Raw genomic sequence first — 22,500 nt, 5'->3', positions numbered from 1 at the left:
ATATATAGACATATAGACATATATAGATATATATATATATATATATATATATATATATATATATATATATATATATATACATATATATATATATATATAATATACATATATACATATATATAATATACATATATACATATATATATATATATATATATATATATGTCGTGGAGAATAGGTAAATCTTGCGATTTTGGCTTAAATAGCAAAGCTCTTCTTGCTGAATAAGGCAAGCAATATTTTCACAAAACTATTTCTGAAACTAACGAAAAAATATATTTCATTGTGTTTGTTTATTATTAAATTATTGTAAACTTATCTAAAATATATTTAGCTTAATTAGGCTAAATTAAATTGGGTTTCTTATAATAAGGTTAGATAAGTTTTCTAATGTTCTTCTGGTACAAAATCATTATTTTTTCATATTAATATAAATGAAAAAAATATATATCTTTCAATGTATAAGAGAAAGTTTTATTAAAGACATAATTTATCATGGAATACTTGTCAGGAAGACAGCAGCGAGTCATGGTACGTGGCGAGGTGTCAGAGTGGGCACCTGTGACCAGCGGGGTCCCACAGGGGTCAGTCCTAGGACCAGTGCTGTTTCTGGTATTTGTGAACGACATGACGGAAGGAATAGACTTTGAGGTGTCCCTGTTTGCAGATGACGTGAAGTTGATGAGAAGATTTCACTCGATCGAAGACCAGGCAGAACTACAAAGGGATCTGGACAGGCTGCAGACCTGGTCCAGCAATTGGCTCCTGGAGTTCAATCCCACCAAGTGCAAAGTCATGAAGATTGGGGAAGGGCAAAGAAGACCGCAGACGGAGTACAGTCTAGGGGGCCAGAGACTACAAACCTCACTCAAGGAAAAAGATCTTGGGGTGAGTATAACACCAGGCACATCTCCTGAAGCGCACATCAACCAAATAACTGCTGCAGCATATGGGCGCCTAGCAAACCTCAGAACAGCATTCCGACATCTTAATAAGGAATCGTTCAGGACTCTGTACACCGTGTACGTTAGGCCCATATTGGAGTATGCGGCACCAGTTTGGAACCCACACCTAGCCAAGCATGTAAAGAAACTAGAGAAAGTGCAAAGGTTTGCAACAAGACTAGTCCCATAGCTAAGGGGTATGTCCTATGAGGAGAGGTTAAGGGAAATCAACCTGACGACACTGGAGGACAAGAGAGAGAGGGGGGGACATGATAACGACTTACAAAATACTGAGAGGAATTGACAAGGTGGACAAAGACAGGATGTTCCAGAGACTGGACACAGCAACACGGGGACACAGTTGGAAGCTGACAACACAGATGAATCAAAGGGATGTTAGGAAGTATTTCTTCAGCCACAGAGTAGTCAGGAAGTGGAATAGTTTAGGAAGCGATGTAGTGGAGGCAGGATCCATACATAGCTTTAAGCAGAGGTACGATAAAGCTCATGATTCAGGGAGAGTGACCTAGTAGGGACCAGTGAAGAGGCGGGGCCAGGAGCTCGGACTCGACCCCTGCAACCTCAACTAGGTAAGTACAACTAGGTGAGTACACACAGTCACTCAGGACCCTGTACACTGTGTACGTTAGGGCCATATTGGAGTATACAGCGCCAGTTTGGAACCCTCACCTAGCCAAGCATGTGAGGAAACTATAGAAAGTGCAAAGGTTTGCAACAAGACTAGTCCCGGAGCTAAAGGGTATATCCTACGAGGAGAGGTTATTGGAAATCGACTTGACGACACTGGAAGACAGGAGAGATAGGGGAGATATGATAACGACATACTGAGAGGAATCGATAAGGTGGATAGAAACAGGAGACAGAATGTTCCAGAGATGGGACACAGCAACAAGGGGTCGCAATCGGAAGTTGAAGACTCAGATAAATCACAGGGATGTTAGGAAGTATTTCTTCGACACAGAGTTGCCAGGAAGTGGAACAGCCTGGGAAGTGATGTAGTGGAGGCAGGATCCATACACAGCTTTAAGAAGAGGTATGATAAAGCGCATGGAGTACGAAGAGTGACCCAGTAGCGACCAGTGAAGAGGCGGGGCCAGGAGCTACGAATCGACCCCTGCAACACAACTAGGTGAGTACAGCTCATGTAGCGACGAGACTGGGCCAGGGGCTGTGAGTCATCTCCTACAACCACACACACACACACACACACACACACACACACACACACACACACACACACACACACACACACACACACACACACACACACACAACTCTGCTGAAGTTTTCAGTTCCAGCTATATTTCAGCATGAATGATGCACACGACCACTTATACCACGTAATATCTGCTGCTGAATTAACAACTTCATGCACTCACCTGTTAACTTATGCATCCTCGTCATTTACACTGCTGTTGTCTCCCGTCAACCCAGTATCAAGCCCTGGCTTGTCCATCTTTTATTAACCCGCGTTGTTACATCAAGCCTCCAGTTACCCTCTTAGGTTCCAGTGAGAGGTCAGTACGAGAGGTCAGGATGAGAGGTCAGTACGAGAGGTCAGGATAAGAGGTCAGTACGAGAGGTCAGGATGATGAGAGGTCAGTACAAGAGGTCAGGATGAGAGATCAGTACGAGAGGTCAGGATAAGAGGTCAGTACGAGAGGTCAGGATAAGAGGTCAGTACGAGAGGTCAGGATAAGAGGTCAGTACGAGAGGTCAGGATGATGAGAGGTCAGTACAAGAGGTCAGTACAAGAGGTCAGTATGAAGATAAAAGGCGTGTTACAAACAAGCTTCGGTGACCGAGACACCTGCAACAGCTGGGTATCTTTACTGTTGAAGCGTTTCACCTACACAGTAGGCTTCTTCAGTCAAATACAGAGGCTGTAGAGATAGTAGTGAAATGAAGACGATGTAATCAGTCCATCAACCTGGAGAAGAGTTCAGCTTCATGGTCTGGCACGATATAAAGCTGAAGCATGTAGATGAATGGTTCAAAGAATCGACACGTTGTTCAATTAGACATGTGCAACTCTTGGGTATCTTTGAGGAAACGTTTCGCCACACAGTGGTTTCATCAGTCCATACAAAGGATAAACTTGAAGAACAGGGGGGGAATGAGGTAATCAGTCCCTCAACCTTGCCTAACCCTTGGGCACGACCTACTTCCACATTGAACAAATGTGACACCACCTACGACTGCTGCACCTCTCCTGCCATACGGTTTATAAGTTGCTTCTCCGCTCATATGCCGTATTCTGTTCAAGATTGATGGACTGACCACATCGACTCAAGGTTGAGGGACTGATTATCTCATTCTCCTCCTGTTCTTCAAGTTTATCCTTTGTATGGACTGATGAAGCCACTGTGTGGCGAAACGTTTCCTCAATAAAGATACCCAAGAGTTGCACATGTGTCTAATTTAACAAGCTGAAGCTTGAGAACGGAGTCTTAAATACTGTCGAAGGTTACACGAGACAAGATTTATCACCTTGTCGATATTTTAGACCATTTTCAGCAAACAGGCTTTCATTGGGCAGCGTTTCGCCCTGGGTAGAGCTTTGTCAAGGGTGTCTTCATAAAGCTCTATACAGTAATAATTTCTTCCACTAGAAGTTTGTGTATCTTGTGTCATTTTCTTCACGTTGTTACATTCTACGAGCGAGAAGAGTTATACTGACGAAGACACTACCAGGCATGGGCCAGTAGGCCTGCTGCAGTCCTCCTCCATTCTTACGTTCTTATTCTCATTTTTGTGGATATAAGCCATCGCCAAATATGTCCTAGTTTTTGTTCACCTAAGACAAACGTTACTTATTGGTTAACTATTAAGTCACTTTAAGATAAATTAAACTTAGGCTAACCTCACCACACAAACTGATGCTAATAAACCGGGCAGGAAACATCCGGTGTATTTTCATAACGCTGGCACTAAATACGATGGTAAAGCGCATCGATTTTGGATTAATTCTGGTGTACCGAGTTCGGAGTTCCACGACAAAACTGCAGGAATGCAGTTAGTGGCCTGGCAACTAGCTTTTACTGAATTAAAAAACGCTGCCCACTCCCAGAGATGCGAACCTGTGCTCGATACATAACCACTCCGTTATGATAACCACTTAGCCAGACAGTAAATTGCTGTGGGGATAAACACGTGTGTAGTTCAGGACATTTATTAAAGGAAACGTTTCGCCACCAGTGACTTCATCAGTCCTAATACAGAGAAAAGTAAGAAACGTGTGTGTGTGTGTGTGTGTGTATATATATATATATATATATATATATATATATATATATATATATATATATATATATATATATATATATATATATAGATAGCTCCTGGCCCCGCCTCTTCACTGAACGCTACTAGGTCCTCTCTCTCCCTGCCATGAGCTTTATCATACCTCGTCTTAAAGCTATGTATGGCTCCTGCCCCCACTACATCCCTCGCCAGACTGTTCCACTTCCTGACTACTCTATGACTGAAGAAATACTTCCTAACATCCCTTTGACTCATCTGAGTCTTCAACTTCCAAGCGTGACTCCTTGTTTCTGTGTCCCATCTCTGGAACATCCTGTCTCTGTCCACCTTGTCTATTCCACGCAGTATTTTGTATGCCGTTATTATGTCTCCCCTAACCCTCCTGTCCTCTAGTGTTGTCAGGCCGATTTCCCTTAACCTAGTGCTGGTTGTGTGTGTGTGTGTGTGTGTGTGTGTGTGTGTGTGTGTGTGTGTGTGTGTGTGTGTGTGTGTGCGCTCGCGCGCGTGCTTGCGTCTCTAACCATCCATCCAGAACGAGTCCTTGGTTCACCCAAAGGTGTAGGGAGGCAAAAACTAGGTGCACTAGAGAATGGAAAAGGTACAGAAGACAGAGAACTCAGGAAAATAAAGAAATCAGCCGAAGAGCCAGAAACGAATATGCACAGATAAGAAGGGAGGCTCAGAGACAATATGAAAATGACATAGCATCAAAAGTAAAGACTGACCCGAAGCTGTTGTACAGCCACATCAGGAGGAAAACAACAGTCAAGGACCAGGTAATCAGACTGAGGAAGGGTGATGGGGAATTCACAAGAAACGACCGAGAGGTTTGTCAGGAGCTCAACACAAGATTTAAAGAGGTATTTACAGTGGAAACCAGTAGGACTCCAAGAAATCAGAACTGGGGGGCACACCAGCAAGTGCTGGATGAGGTACATATAACCAAGGAGGAGGTAAAGAAGCTGCTATGCGAACTTGACACCTCAAAGGCGGTGGGACCAGACATCTTTCCATGGGTCCTTAAAGAGGGAGCAGAGATATTGTGTGAGCCATTAACAAAGATCTTCAACACATTTGAAACTGGGCAACTCCCTGAGGTATGGAAAATGGCAAATGTAGTCCCAATTTTTAAAAAGGGAGACAGACATGAGGCACTAAACTACAGACCTGTATCACTAACGTGTATAGTATGCAAGGTCATGGAGAAGATCATCAGGAGGAGAGTGGTGGGGCACCTGGAAAGAAACAAGTGTATAATTGACAACCAGCACGGTTTCAGGGAAGGAAAATCCTGTGTCACAAACCTACTAGAGTTTTATGACAAGGTGACAGAAGTAAGACAAGAGAGAGAGGGGTGGATCGACTGCATATTTTTGGACTGCAAGAAGGCCTTCGACACAGTTCCTCACAAGAAGTTACTGCAAAAGCTAGAGGATCAGGCATACATAACAGGAAAGGCACTGCAATGGATCAGAGAATATCTGACAGGGAGGCAACAACGAGTCATGGTACGCGACGAGGTGTCAGAGTGGGCGCCTGCGACAAGCGGGGTTCCACAGGGGTCAGTCCTAGGACCTGTTCTGTTTTTGGTATATGTGAACGACATAACGGAAGGGATAGACTCAGAAGTGTCCTTGTTTGCAGATGATGCGAAGTTAATGAGAAGAATCAAATCGGACGAGGATCAGGCAGGACTACAAAGAGACCTGGACAGGCTACAAGCCTGGTCCAGCAACTGGCTCCTTGAATTTAACCCTGCCAAATGCAAAGTCATGAAGATTGGGGAAGGGCAAAGAAGACCGCAGACACAATATAGTTTAGATGGCCAAAGACTGCAAACCTCACTCAAGGAAAAAGATCTGGGGGTGAGTATAACACCGAGCATATCTCCTGAGGCGCACATCAATCAGATAACTGCTGCAGCATACGGGCGCCTGGCAAACCTACGGATAGCGTTCCGATACCTCAGTAAGGATTCGTTTAAGACTCTGTATACCATCTACGTCAGGCCCATACTGGAGTATACAGCACCAGTTTGGAATCCACACCTAGTCAAGCACGTCAAGAAATTAGAGAAAGTGCAAAGGTTTGCAACAAGACTAGTCCCAGAGCTACGGGGATTGTCCTACAAAGAAAGGTTGAGGGAAATCGGCCTGACGACACTGGAGGACAGGAGGGTCAGGGGAGACATGATAACGACATATAAAATACTGCGCGGAATAGACAAGGTGGACAAAGACGGGATGTTCCAGAGATGGGACACAGATACAAGAGGTCACAATTGGAAGTTGAAGACTCAGATGAATCAAAGGGATGTTAGGAAGTATTTCTTCAGTCATAGAGTAGTCAGGCCATGGAATAGCCTAGAAAGGGATGTAGTGGAGGCAGGAACCATACATAGTTTTAAGGCGAGGTATGATAGAGCTCATTTGGCAGGGAGAGAGAGGACCTAGTAGCAATCAGCGAAGAGGCGGGGCCAGGAGCTGTGACTCGACCCCTGCAACCACAAATAGGTGAGTACAAATAGGTGAGTACACACACACACACAATCAGCACTAGAAGCCCCAAATAACAAACCAGAAACACAAAAGACCTCTCAGTAATGAGAAGGCAATCCAATTGCATGCATCTTACCGCAGTCTGCACTGCTAGCCAGAGAGGGATCACAGGGAGCCCTAGGGGAGCCCTAGGGGAGCCCTAGGGGAGCGCTAGGGGAGCACCAAGGGAGCTCAAGAGGACTTAAAAGAAACAACGGACCCTCAAGGAGAGTACAAATGAAGAATGAATGAAGTACACACAAATAACTCGTACATAGTAGAGAGAGAAGCTTGTGACGACGTTTCGGTCCGACTTGGACCATTTACAAGTCACACTAACACAAGAAGGTAAGGGAGCCAGTGTATATAGGAGAGGAAGACAGGGACGAGACAGAGGGAGGAAGAAGGAAGTGTAGTAGTAGTGATAAGAGATAATGGTGGTAGTGGAAGTCCTGTCATAGAACTTAAAAAAAAAAAACGCAGGAGTACGAGAGATATAAAAGAGGAATACAAAAAAGAGATTTTACAGGATTAATACATGAACACAGTGCACAAACTGGCCAAAAAAAAAAAAAAACATGAAAACGTATTATAGGGCGACGGAAGCCTTAACATATATGGCTGAATAAATGGTTTGGAAAACCGACAAGTTGATATACGAGATACTTGTGTAATATTTGAGTATATTTTGGATTATTATTATAATAAAAAAGAAGCGCTAAACTACAAGGGCTATACAGCGCTGCAGTATATTCTGGAGACAGAATAAAGATACGCAAGTGTTGCACAAATAATTCATTTATTAGTTGTAAGACAGTACTGTGGAAGTACTAGTGAAACATGGCTGCCAGTTCGAGGGTCGTACCTTAGAATTTCTAATGCAACACTAGAGTACAAAAGGAACCCAAGGTTAGTAGTAGGGAAGCACAAGAGTACAAGGGAGCTCTAGGGTAGTATTATGAAAGTACTAATGAAAGTACAAAGGTAATTCTAGGGTAGAAGGAAACTAGGATAGGACTAGGTAAGTACTATGTTAAACACACGAGCACAAAGAGAACTCAAATGTAGCATAAAGGGGAAAACACTAAAGATTCCCACGCTTTGCTGTTACGAAGACAAGAGGAGACATGATAACAACATACAAGGTTACAAAACTATACGAGAGAACAAACCGTTGCTTTTAGTACCTTTAACAGGTATAACAAAGGGCCACAGAAATAAAGAAAATAAATGGAGCCGAAGGGATACCGGGAATCACGAAATCGTAATAAGACGACTACACTGGATTCTGAGTTGTAGAACTTATTTGCCATGGGGTTCAAGTCCCACCCGTTCCGTGGTTTGAATACCGAGAATTTTTTCTTACGAAGAGTGACAATACTGGAAAAAAACTCAAGCAGTCGACGGTGACGTAGGTTCACCAGGACAGGTCCTGCCTCCGATCATTACAGATTTGACAAACCAAAATAGAGATATATTACTTAAGATGGGTCGCCGCGTGCATACCTCTGCTGCTATAGTTGAATATAGATAATTATGAGAAGATAATTACATATAGACAATTACAGAGGAAGTACAAAGGGTGCCTAGGGTAGCACTAAGGGGAGCGTAATTGGCAACATAGAGAAAATTACTCGCAAAGAACTATGAATTAATGTCAGGAACTGGAGAGAAACAACACGAATGGAATGGGGGAGAGAGGGAGAGAGAGAGAGAGAATGGGTGCATTGGAATATGTGAATATGTGGAATTACATGGGAGAGAGAGATTGCAGAGGACTTGGAAATGCAGACCATAAGACTATCTGCTGGTAATTATCTACGTCAACCTAAATTAAGGACTATTAATGATTATCGTGTATTATCTCTCTGTACGAGACTAGGAGAGAGAGAGAAAGAGAGAGAGAGAGAGAGATCCTTAACCTTGTCAAACCCTGTGTAAAAAAAAAAGAGAGAGATTGACTTCACATTACCCACAACTACTTACTGTTAATAAAAATTACCTTAATAGTCACCTACATTATCGACTTCTTCCCCCCCCACCCCTCCCCGTCGCACTGGCTCATTTCTCACTTAGCACAACTTTAAACAATAAATCGAACTCAAATATTCACGAACGAAACAGTGGAGAGTATAAGAATGATGTGAACGTAAATTAATAATAAGGATGAAACTAGTCATGAAATGAGAATGACAGATAATAATAATTGCAACTGCTGCTGATACTACTACTACTACTGCTACTACTACTACTGCTACTACTACTACTACTGCTACTACTACTACTGCTACTACTACTACTACTACTACTGCGGCAGTATTTATCTGCTAATATTACTATTGCTGCTACTACTACTAATAATAAAATTAATAAATAAAATATTTAATAATAAAGTATGTAATTAAAACAACACTAATACTCATCTTGTATCTTCGAATCACCTTAGCTAATCAACAGTGTTCTTCAGTACTCATCTTGTTTTGTAAACAACTCAGATTCCGATGATGAGTACGTCTTGACTGAGACTAATACAGACACACAGATGTTGCACATGTCTCTTTAACCACCTTGAACTTTGATATAATGGCATAAATCCAGGACAGTTGAGATAGAACTATCAGAGAGCTGACACACCTAAGTGGCCGTCTTCGTGTCAGGTTGCTGACGTTGTCAACCACAGTGCGTGAAAAGTGTCATGCGGATTCCCACACACCTGTATCCAACTCGTGCAACACAGGTGTGGGAATGACACGTAGTTAAGGTAGATGGCAGAGTGGTGTTCCCACACCTGCACTACGGTGACACAAGTGACACAAGGAATACACATGTATGAGAATGGAAAATAGCTAACTCAGGTTTGAACCTGTGTACTTCTCTAATCACCTCAGTACTAGGAGTGTCTAGGAGTACTAGGAGTGTGTAGTACTTGGAATAATTAGGAGCACTGGGCTGTCTTGCACTAAGGGTGTAAGATTACTAGGAGAGAGTAGTGTAGTTCTAGGAAGTCTAGGAGTGGTAGGTGTATGTATGCTTGCTAGGAGTGTCTATAAATACTAGGATAATTAATAGTACTAGGATAATCTACGAGTACTAGGAAAATCTGCAAATTCAAAGAATGAATTAGTAATATGAAAATCAATGGTACCAGAATCTACGAGTACTAGGAGAATCAGCGAGTACCAGAGAATCAACGAGTACTAGGAGAATGAAGTACTAGAGACATTAACGAGTACTAGGAGAATCTACGAGTACTATGAGGAATCTACGAGTACTAAGAGAGTCCATGAGTACGAGGAGAATCCCCGAGTACTAGGAACGCACCGAAATTCTTAAAGAAATCGCCTGTGAGCTACGAGACTCAGGGATTACAAGCGGAGATTAATTATTGGGGAGGATTAAGATAAGAGATCTGAGCTCGACAAAGGATTCCTGGAGGCAGGTAGAGAAAGTTACAAGGAATTACAAATACATGGAGGTACAAGGCAGTACAAGGGACAATATGAAAGTAAAAGTTCAAGAAAGTACAAGGTAATACAAGAAAGTTTAAGAAAGTACAAGGTAATACAAGAAAGTTGAAGAAAGTACAAGGTAATACAAGAAAGTTGAAGAAAGTACAAGGTAATACAAGAAAGTTGAAGAAAGTACAAGGTAACACAAGAAAGTTGAAGAAAGTACAAGGTAATACAAGAAAGTTGAAGAAAGTACAAGGTAATACAAGAAAGTTGAAGAAAGTACAAGGTAATATAAGAAAGTTGAAGAAAGTACAAGGTAATACAAGAAAGTTGAAGAAAGTACAAGGTAATACAAGAAAGTTGAAGAAAGTACAAGGTAATATAAGAATATACATTAAAGTACAAAAAACACAAAGTAGTACAAGGAAGTACTAGGAAAAACAAGTACAAATTAGTGATAGTATTATATGCTACGTTCTCTATGTTTCCAGACTTATGTGACTTATATCAGTACCTGACCAGCCGGGCTGTGGTTCGTACGTCGGGTTGCGTGCGGCCAGCAGTAACAGCCTGGTTGATCAGACCCTGATCCACCGTGAGGCCTGGTCAGAGACCGGGCAGCGGGGGCGTTGACCCCCGAAACCCTCTCCAGGTATATTATTTCTATTCTATTTGTAATTGTATACAACGCCAACTACACTTGGGGGTCTATTGCCGAGGGACTGATTACCTCCCACACAGGGTGAGGGACTGATCACCTCCCACACAGGGTGAGGGACTGATCACCTCCCACACAGGGTGAGGGACTGATCACCTCCCACACAGGGTGAGGGACTGATCACCTCCCACACAGGGTGAGGGACTGATCACCTCCCACACAGGGTGAGGGACTGATCACCTCCCACACAGGGTGAGGGACTGATTACCTCCCACACAGGGTGAGGGACTGATCACCTCCCACACAGGGTGAGGGACTGATCACCTCCCACACAGGGTGAGGGACTGATCACCTCCCACACAGGGTGAGGGACTGATCACCTCCCACACAGGGTGAGGGACTGATCACCTCCCACACAGGGTGAGGGACTGATCACCTCCCACACAGGGTGAGGGACTGATCACCTCCCACACAGGGTGAGGGACTGATTACCTCCCACACAGGGTGAGGGACTGATCACCTCCCACACAGGGTGAGGGACTGATCACCTCCCACACAGGGTGAGGGACTGATCACCTCCCACACAGGGTGAGGGACTGATCACCTCCCACACAGGGTGAGGGACTGATCACCTCCCACACAGGGTGAGGGACTGATCACCTCCCACACAGGGTGAGGGACTGATCACCTCCCACACAGGGTGAGGGACTGATCACCTCCCACACAGGGTGAGGGACTGATTACCTCCCACACAGGGTGAGGAACTGATCACCTCCCACACAGGGTGAGGGACTGATTACCTCCCACACAGGGTGAGGAACTGATCACCTCCCACACAGGGCGAGGGACTGACCACCTCCCACACAGGGTGAGGGACTGATCACCTCCCACACAGGGCGAGGGACTGATCACCTCCCACACAGGGTGAAGGACTGATCACCTCCCACACAGGGTGAGGGACTGATCACCTCCCACACAGGGTGAGGGACTGATCACTTCCCACACAGGGTGAGGGACTGATCACCTCCCACACAGGGTGAGGGACTGATCACCTCCCACACAGGGCGAGGGACTGATCACCTCCCACACAGGGTGAAGGACTGATCACCTCCCACACAGGGTGAGGGACTGATCACCTCCCACACAGGGTGAGGGACTGATCACCTCCCACACAGGGCGAGGGACTGATCACCTCCCACACAGGGTGAAGGACTGATCACCTCCCACACAGGGTGAGGGACTGATCACCTCCCTCACAGGGCGAGGGACTGACCACCTCCCACACAGGGCGAGGGACTGATCACCTCCCACACAGGGTGAAGGACTGATCACCTCCCACACAGGGCGAGGGACTGACCACCTCCCACACAGGGCGAGGGACTGACCACCTCCCACACAGGGTGAGGGACTGACCACCTCCCACACAGGGCGAGGGACTGACCACCTCCCACACAGGGTGAAGGACTGATCACCTCCCACACAGGGCGAGGGACTGACCACCTCCCACACAGGGCGAGGGACTGACCACCTCCCACACAGGGTGAGGGACTGACCACCTCCCACACAGGACGAGGGACTGATCACCTCCCACACAGGGTGAAGGACTGATCACCTCCCACACAGGACGAGGGACTGATCACCTCCCACACAGGGTGAAGGACTGATCACCTCCCACACAGGGTGAAGGACTGATCACCTCCCACACAGGGTGAAGGACTGATCACCTCCCACACAGGACGAGGGACTGACCACCTCCCACACAGGGTGAAGGACTGATCACCTCCCACACAGGGCGAGGGACTGACCACCTCCCACACAGGGCGAGGGACTGACCACCTCCCACACAGGGTGAGGGACTGACCACCTCCCACACAGGACGAGGGACTGATCACCTCCCACACAGGGTGAGGGACTGACCACCTCCCACACAGGACGAGGGACTGATCACCTCCCACACAGGGCGAGGGACTGATCAACTCAAAACTACCTCTACTGCTTCTGGTGTTGTGTTTATCCATATTCGACTGAAGAAGACAGTTGTGCAGGCGGAACATTCCGGAAATGACGACATCCAAATGTTGCACAGGTCTCTCACTCATCATTATTTCTACACGTTCCTGTAGTGTCCCAACATTCTACACATTTCACTCTTTGGGACTTTTCTTCTAACATTCTCTAAACATTCATCTTTCCTGGATATCAACAAATTCACTTGTCATAACCTTTTATTGCTTTTATATTGCATTATTAACTCGACTTTTGTTGGTATGACATGCACTGAATAGCAAGTCTTAATTTTAGACCATCTTGCCTCAGGATCAGACTTAATCATACCTGATAACGCTTTACAAGTAATATAATGTAAAAAAATGAAAACTTTTTCTGATTTACGAGTGCTTTTATACCCACCTGTTGCTTTATTGGTGCTCAAATGTAACAGTGGCTTGTATTGCATTGTTTAGATCGCCTATTTGCGATTGATTTTCACATTATATATAAATATTGTATCTGTCCACAACATGATTCGAAAATGCACTTTGCATCAAAGTACGCAGTACTTTATCCACACAGCCAGATCCCAAATATAACTGTTAAGCATTACAAAATAACTTATAAGTCTAGTGTTCCGGGGTATGGGAGTGACCGTCTAGCTTCGGCTGGGAGCCCATACTTATCTGGGATTTGGCTGTGTGGCTAAAGTATTGCGTACTTTAATGTAGAGTACGCGAGTTTGAATCCTCCCTGATAACGCTTGTAAATAATTTCACCCGTTTGTGAATTAAAGCATATTTTTTTTTCCAACAAACCGGCCGTATCCCACCGAGGCAGGGTGACCTATAAAGAAAAAAGGAAAGTTTCTCTTTTTACATTTAGTAATATACAGGAGAAGGGGTTACTAGCCCCTTGCTCCTGGCATTGTAGTCGCCTCTTACGACACGCATGGCTTACGGAGGAAGAATTCTATTTCACTTCCCCATGGAGATAAGAGGAAATAAACAAGAACTAGTAGGAAAATTGAAGAAAACTCAGAGGTGTGTATATATATTTGATTGTACATGCATGTGTAGTGTGACCTAAGTGTAAGTTAAAGTAGCAAGACCTACCTGAAACCTTGCATGTTTATGAGACAGACAAAAGACACCAGCAATCTTACCACCATGTAAAACAATTACAGACTTCTGTTTTACACTCACTTGGCAGGACGGTAGTACCTCCCTGGGAGGTTGCTGTCTACCAACCTACTACCTAAGTAAAGCATATTATATATATATATATATATATATATATATATATATATATATATATATATATATATATATCGTGCCGAACAGGTAAAACTTTTGATTTTAGCTTAAACAGCAACGCTCTTCTTGCCGAATAAGCCAAGCGAAAATGAGTGTGTGCAATAATTTCGCAAAAAAACATTCTAAACCTAACAAAAAAAATATTTAATTGTGTTTTTTTATTGTCAACTTATCTTCAATACATTTAACTGGATTAGGATAAATTAAATTGCGCTTGTTATAATAAGGTTTAAGTTTTCTAAGGTTCTTTTGGTACAAAATTATTAATTTTTACATTAACACAAATGAAAAAAATTATCTTTAAACGTGTACGTAAGAGAAAACTTTAGGAAGGACTTAATCTTAAATGAGTTCTTGTTAATTGACCAGTTTTACCTATTAGGCACGACATATATTTAACTGGTAAAAATGCGTATTAATGAAGTACAAAGTGTAAAACAGGAACTTAAGTGCTAGTTGAGTACAAAGTACATACAAACAAATACTCATGTACTATTTAAGTACAAAGTACATAAAAGGTACTCACATGTAGAAGGGTCTGCGTGCGCCATCCTTGTACCAGACCACTAAGATGGGTGTGTCACCTGGGCGGGGGTGGGCAGCCACGCATGGTAAGTGGGCGGCGGCCCCCGCCACCCCGCCTACACTTGTTACCGGCCCTGAGGAGGAAGAGGAGAGATTACATGAGCAAACAGATGGTTAGGTAATTAGGTGAGCTACTAATGACATGGTGAGTGACTTGTCTATGTAAGGAAGTCGTGAGTAATTGATACTACTACCTCTCTGTGTAACGCTATCTGTACACTCAACACCCCCCACTCCACACCCCCCACCCCACACTCCACACCCCCACGACACACTTCACACCCCAACGACATACACCCACAACACACACCCACAACACACACCCACAACACACACCCACAACACACACCCACAACACACCCACAACACACACTCACAACACACACCCACAACACACACCCACAACACACACCCACAACACACCCACAACACACCCACAACACACACCCACAACACATTCCCCACCACCAACACAGTATTTCAACCAACGTCATACATGACACATCAAGAGACCTTCCAATATATCAAGGTTCCTCACTGCCCCATGAAAGGTGTAAGCTGTCAGTCCATTAAGTGTCAGTAGAGTACATTTATCAGCGTACCTACATTTTTGAGGCCCCTGAAGACTGAACTGTTATGGGGGCCCTTCGCAACCAACAACGGGGCCCCTCACAACCAACAACGGGGCCCTTCGCAACCAACAACGGGGCCCTTCGCAACCAACAACGGGGCCCCTCACAACCAACAACGGGGCCCTTCACAACCAACAACGGGGCCCCTCGCAACCAACAACGGGGCCCTTTGCAACCAACAACGGGGCCCTTCGCAACCAACAACGGGGCCCTTCGCAACCAACAACGGGGCCCCTGGCAACCAAAAACGCGCCCCCTCGCAACCAACAACGAGGTCTGAGGTCTGGGTAACCACTGTCATCTTCACTGAGGATTGTTACACGACAGATCACCAAAAATTTTTAAAATTAACCAGATTTTGATAAATATTGCTGTACTGGATTATCTCACATGTCAAAGTCACTGGTGTGAATAAAAATTTCCTGTGCCTTATAATTTTCGAGTTATGGGGGGGGGATAAAAATTATGGAAATGCTATATCCATGTATGATGCATCATCGAATCATGAAATAAAACAGAAAAGACCACAGTCAATAAAATCTTATATTTCAGACACCTAAATGGTACATTAATAACCTTTTAAACATTAATGATTTTGCACTGAATTAAATTATTTTTTAAATTATTATAATCACGGGGGAGCGCTAAACCCGTAGGATCACACAGCGCACGTGGGTGGGGGTGGATGGAAGGTATTCAGGATCAATTCGGGGAACCGCAGCACAGATCCAATTCCCTAGATCAAGAGCCCCTCACCAGCATCAAGGAACCTCCCTTGAGTTTTTTTTTTACACTCTTCTCATACAGTAGACCCAAAATTTCTAAGTAATGCGGACTAAAGTGGCTTTTCAGGTCCCACCGGGATTGAGGTCCTTGAAGTATCAGCTTCGTTAATTTCACAGTAGATCCGCTCCTGTCAGCGTGTTAGCGTTGTCAACTTCGTTAATTTCACAGTAGATCCGCTCCTGTCAGCGTGTCAGCGTTGTAAACTTATATGATTAGGTCATGTAAGTTTTTATGTAGACGTGGTGTATGTCTGTTATGTAGGTGTTATGTTGGTGAAGGCAGGGTGGTGGTTGTCAGCAGCTGGTGAAACAGGGTGGTGGTTGTCAGCAGCTGGTGAAGGCAGGGTGGTGGGTGTTACCACCTGGTGAAGGCAGGGTGGTGGGTGTCAGCAGCTAGTGAAGGCAGGGTGGTGGTTGTCAGCAGCTAGTGAAGGCAGGGTGGTGGGTGTTACCAGCTGGTGAAGGCAGGGTGGTGGGTGTTACCAGCTGGTGAAGGCAGGGTGGTGGGTGTCAGCAGCTGGTGAAGGCAGGGTGGTGGGTGTTACCAGCTGGTGACTCAGTAATTCATGACACGGTACAAGAATCATGGCGTAAGTGTCTCATTCCATTGATTTCCCAAGTGGGTCTCTCTCACTTTTTAATAGCAGTCATCTCTGTACACGTACACGTACACACACACACACACACACACACACACACACTTATAAATTATTTCAAGACATTGTAGATGAATGGCTCATAGAACCGACAGGTTGATAAATTAGACACATGTGCAACTCTTGGGTATCTTTATTGAGGAAACGTTTCGCCACACAGTGGCTTCATCAGTCCATACAAAGGAGAATGGTGAAGAACAGGAGGAGTTTGAGGTAATCAGTCCCTCAGCCTTTAGTCGATGTGTTCAGTCCATCAATCTTGAAGAGGGGCAGCAGTCGTAGGTGGTGTCACATTTGTCCAATGTGGAAGTAGGTCGTGCCCAAGGGTTAGGCAAGCGAAGAATTCCCAAGTATTAAGATCCCAAGAAGTTGCTGTGTCAGACAGGATTGTAGATGAATGGTTCATAGAACCGATCTTAATACTTGAGAATTCTTCGCTTGCCTAACCCTTGGGCACGACCTACTTCCACACTGGTCAAATGTGACACCACCTACGACTGCTGCACCTCTTCAAGATTGATGGACTGAACACATCGACTAAAGGCTGAGGGACTGATTACCTCAAACTCCTCCTGTTCTTCACCATTCTCCTTTGTATGGACTGATGAAGCCACTGTGTGGCGAAACGTTTCCCTAATAAAGATACCCAAGAGTCGCATATGTGTCTAATTTATAAATTAGACACATGGAATTAGACACATGGAATTAAAGTCATATCAAAAAAATAGACGAAGAAATAAAGTAGAGTAGTGTAATAGGTGTAGAAGAACTATGAAAAAAATAAGTCATGTAAGAAACGAGTGATTAAGAAACTTAAAGAATCAGAGGACAGAAATGAACATACGAATGTAAGGAGAGAAGAAACTTAGAAAAGGAAATAGAAAGTTAGAATCAAATATGTTAAAGTTAGTAAAAAAGTGAACTAAATAATAAAGATCAGTAAAGCAGAGGAGGAAATAAGTGAGGTATTAAAAGTTAAGTTTTCTTTCATGTTTACTAAAGAAGATAATTTAAATAAAGTAACTTCTAACCACAGATAATTAACATGTAGGATACTGACATAACTGAAGAGTAAATATTATTAATAATTCATGTTAGGAGCTAAACCCCTGTGGGTCATTCAGCCCAAGACGTGGTGGAGGCTCAATCCTCCGTCTGCTGAGCACCAGACAGAAGCATTAAAATGGTATAAAATACCGACAGTTTCAGACAATGGAACAATACTCTTCTCCAGACTGAGGGACTGACCACCTCAAAACTTTAAGGGTGATGGACTGATTACATCGTCTTCAAGTCTCTTCTGCTTCTATCAACTTTTCTGTACTCGACTGAAGAAGCCTACTGTGTAGGCGAAACGTTTCGAAATAAAGATACCTAACTGTTGCATATGTGTCTTACCTAACAACCAGACAGAAGCACTTTCCATTTATACTCACCTAGTTGTAAATCAGTAAAGAAATTACCATTACATGGTGACAAAAAAAATAAAAATAACACCCTGGGTTTTGAAATATGTGAAGACATACACTGTCCATTTTGGATTTTTTTTTTAAAATGTCACGAAAAGGTAAATTGGAAGACAAGTGGAAGATGGAATACATAACGTGCAAAAATTTTAAGCTGTCAGGGAGGACTCTACTGGTCAGTTTGATTAACAAGAGTTGTAAAAATATATGAAAAAAAAAACACGAGAGGGAAGAGGACAGCATGGAGTGCAAACTAGTAGACAACTGGGTTTTCCGTCAACCAATTTGTAAATAAGAAGTCTATTAAGCAATTATGTCCGTGAGAGCAACTGTTCAAGAAATCAGTAGATGGATTGTATTAAGTATTTATGAACGTTTTGACATAGTTCCCGTGATACATAAATATGAATAATGCAAAACAGAGAAGAAAAAGGGAGGAAATTATCACAGCCAATTGTTTTCATAATGTTTCTAATTTATATGACTAATCAGAAGGAATAAAAAATTATATGTATATATATTTAGAGAAAGATGCAACAATCTTAGGTAACATGTACAGTGAAAATTACTGTAAATCACTGCAGGATGACATGGATAACTGGAACAGAAGTAAACTATACCACGGGAGGGGTTTGAACCCACGGTCAGAGTCTCAAAACTCCAGACCGTCGCGTTAGTCACTGGGCCAGCTAGCATCAATAAGATTCATCCAACTAGGTACATATATACATCATAGGAAGGTTAGCTAACGCGACGGTCTAGAGTTTTGAGACTCTGACCGCGAGTTTAAACCCCACCCGTGGTATGGTTTGTTTGCAATCGTGTCATTACGATTTCGTGAGTCTTGTGGAACAGAAGTAACTGATGGATGATGATATTAAATGTAAATTAATGCCTTGTGATGTTAAGGGGAGAAAGGAAAAACAGGCCACCCGAATACTGAGAGATAAAATACTGACAGTTAGAAAGGCCTAGGAATTATTACCACGAAAATTTCACAAGGTCTTATAACTGAAATTGTGAGAAACTCTTAAGCTACTTTGAAAAACCATAAATTAAGCTTTCAAATATAATGACTTAGGAATATAAGACGATAAGTGGAATTTCCAGCGGGTATTTGTTGTTCACACACAGACGTACAGACGTTTGGATAAATCAGACAAGGTCCAAGTGGGAATTACGATCCAAGGTACGGGTGGGGTTAGAATTCATGGCAAGTGAGTCGTAAAACTGCAGGCCAGTGCGTAAGCCACTGGGATAAATCTTATTGTAGCCAGTTGGTCCAGTGGCCTGGAGTTCTACCACTTGCTTGCCATGGATTCTAACCCCACCCGTACCATGCTTTGTTTACAATCGTGTTATTATGATTTCGTGAGTCAAGAGATGCGATTATTGGTTGTTAACTTAGTGTTAACGTTGCCTGGCAGGAAGAGACATTTTTCATATATATATATTTTCATCGAAGGGTAAAAATATACATAAATTACATCTTGTGGCATGCAAAGAGTACGTAACCTTTATTCGGCGCATGTACACACCCTCATTTACAGGCTATCTCCCCCAACCAGCGAACCAGGTTGCTAAGAGTTGATGATGGGGCCCCGTCGTTCAACTAGTGACCAGGTTCTAGCCAATAAGATGGTTTTGGCAATCGCAGAGGTTATGTGGGTACCGCTCTCCTGTCTGCCCTTGTCATTCCCATTCTAGAGCTGGTTGAAGCACGGTCTGCTATCTTGTGGCTTCTATTTCTGCTTTGCTTACCGTGGAGTGCACTATACTTATCACTGTACATAGTGTACATATTGCTGTTCTAAACTGGTGAAGGATAATATAAGTCTAAACTTTTTCTGCTGTGTTTATTTTGCTCCCATTACACCCGGGATAACAGGCCATTTGGAATCCTGGGTTGTAATACATCTCTTAATACCTGTAACACACATAAGTCCCAGTTGTAAATTTTGGGAAAAAAAAAAGTGGAGCCGAGAGGATACCAGAAATGTTTCTTTGGAAACTGAGCGATAGACAAATAGAATGAAGTGTAATGGTAGCAAGTGCTACAACCATTGTAAGTTTAAAAGTAAATAATGTGAAACAACATTGCTGAAGATGCGACACTACGACTATAACTACAATTACCACTTATAATTGGTATTCCCTCTCTCTCGCTCACTCACACACACACACACACAAACACACACACACATAGCAAGATGCTTCGTGTTTTATTCAGTAACAGTAAGCGCCTACTGGTGGTCACCAACAAGGTAGGTGACCTGAAAAAAAGGTCAACACGTTCACCATCATACAATCAATAGCTGTTCTGCCAGAGGTGCGCAGATTTCACAATTCTTGCAACCCACTGAAGTGCTAGAGAAGAAGGACCACCAAGATTATGTTTATAATACACGGCTTCCTATATAGATATGACAAGACCGCATCGGCTACATAACTGATCATTTCATCGAAAGTGCTAAACCCGTGAGGGTCATTCAAGGCAAGGAGGGCCTCACTGCTATGTGATAAGCAGACAAGTTACCTAAGTGTACTCACAGTAGAGGGACTCCCACACAGTGATACTGGTACCAATGCAGCGTGATACTGGTACCAATGCAGCGTGATGCTGGTACCAATGCAGCGTGATGCTGGTACCAATGCAGCGTGATGCTGGTACCAATGTAGCGTGATGCTGGTACCAATGCAGCGTGATGCTGGTACCAATGCAGTGTGATACTGGTACCAATGCAGCGTGATACTGGTACCTCACAAAACTGCGTGTACACAGTACAAAACAAAGTTTAGATCAATATTCTCTTACACTTTAAGAAAACTGTTAAGTCAACTACAATATTCTAAACATGAACAATTTGGCACAAATGTGACCAAGGGCTGCCATATCAAAAACCAGTATTTTATTTTTTACCTCTTCTTATTTTTGGACAAACAAAATTTCTAGTATACACTTTTTACCATCTTCTAAGCTTACAATAAAAAAATAATAGAAATTAGATTATTATTAAAAATTTCCTTGTCGAGTCCTGCTCCTCTCCTTACATTCATCAAGACTGCGTTACTGAATACCTGCTTCTAGGCTGAAGGGACTAATTACCTTATCTTCCACCTCTTCAGTCTTCTGTACTGTTGACGAAACGTCTACTCAATAAAGATAACCAGTTGTGGTACACGCGTCTAAATCTTCAACCCATATCTGTTCTATATACGACTTTGTTTTATTACTTTTACTGTTAAATGACAATGTGAGCGATCACTAAAGCCTTTGAAATGGTACTAGTGTTATATATATATATATATATATATATATATATATATATATATATATATATATATATATATATATATATATATATATAGTGTTTGTGTGTTAGAATTAAATAAAATCTCATAAAAATGGTAAACATGGATTTGCAACTAAGGTTAAACAAAAACAACTTGAAACAGAATAGTGTACAACATGAGAGAGAGAGAGAGAGACTGTCTCCCTGGTCTAGGATGCTGTGTACTGGACCAGGAGCGAGACTGTCTCCAGGGAAGTCACTCGTCTTGGGTAATGTTGTGTTTTCGGTGAGAGATCTGTGGCTCCCGGGAGCAACATTTGTGTTAATGTAGTTGTTTGTTTAGATTCAGATGTCGTAGAAGTTAATAAAATCTCTCGAGCAGTGTGTGTGTGTGTGTGTGTGTGTGTGTGTGTGTGTGTGTGTGTGTGTGTGTGTGTGTGTGTGTGTGTGTCTCTTTCTCTCTCGCTTTTACATTAAGGTACACAGCGTGTTAATAAAATACAGTATGCAGTTTATGGCCTTTTATTGAGAAGACGTTTCGCCTGCCAGGGACTAGCAATTCAGAGAAATAATAAAATTCCTGGTGGCCGAAACGTTTTCTTTATAAAATGTCATAAACCACATACTGCGGTTTATTAACCTGTTATATTCTGCACTTAATATACCGTACCACAATGTGGCGTAGAGTAACTAATGTGTAGGAGCCAGTCAAGGCTTGAGCCACTGTCGGGTCGAGTGAAGTGTTTAAGACAAGTGGGTTGTGAGGGTTGTGCAAAGGGGTTGACACATCTGTGAGAATTGTTGTGAGCGTTGTGTGCAAGGTGGACACATCTGTGATAGGTGTACGGTAGCAAAACTTGCTCACAAAGTGACACATAACCTTCTGTAAAGCCACAGTCCCC

General features: G+C 43.2%; 1 protein-coding gene across 4 annotated transcripts in view; it reads right to left on the bottom strand.

The window, feature by feature from the left end:
* LOC128702415 (roundabout homolog 3-like) overlaps nucleotides 1-22,500 on the bottom strand; it is a 1,608,794-nt gene that overhangs the window by 617,646 nt on the left and 968,648 nt on the right. For all 4 annotated transcript variants that reach the window (XM_070102079.1, XM_070102082.1, XM_070102081.1 and 1 more), the window contains exon 3: nucleotides 14,708-14,840. In XM_070102079.1, coding sequence (XP_069958180.1) covers nucleotides 14,708-14,840 — 133 coding nt within the window. The remainder of the gene's footprint in view (nucleotides 1-14,707; nucleotides 14,841-22,500) is intronic.

The sequence above is a fragment of the Cherax quadricarinatus genome, chromosome 80 (genome assembly GCF_038502225.1).
Source record: "Cherax quadricarinatus isolate ZL_2023a chromosome 80, ASM3850222v1, whole genome shotgun sequence".
In the NCBI taxonomy this organism is placed as follows: Eukaryota; Metazoa; Arthropoda; class Malacostraca; order Decapoda; family Parastacidae; genus Cherax; species Cherax quadricarinatus.
Note: the sequence above shows the minus strand (reverse complement) of the source record. Positions and strands in the feature narration are given on the sequence as shown.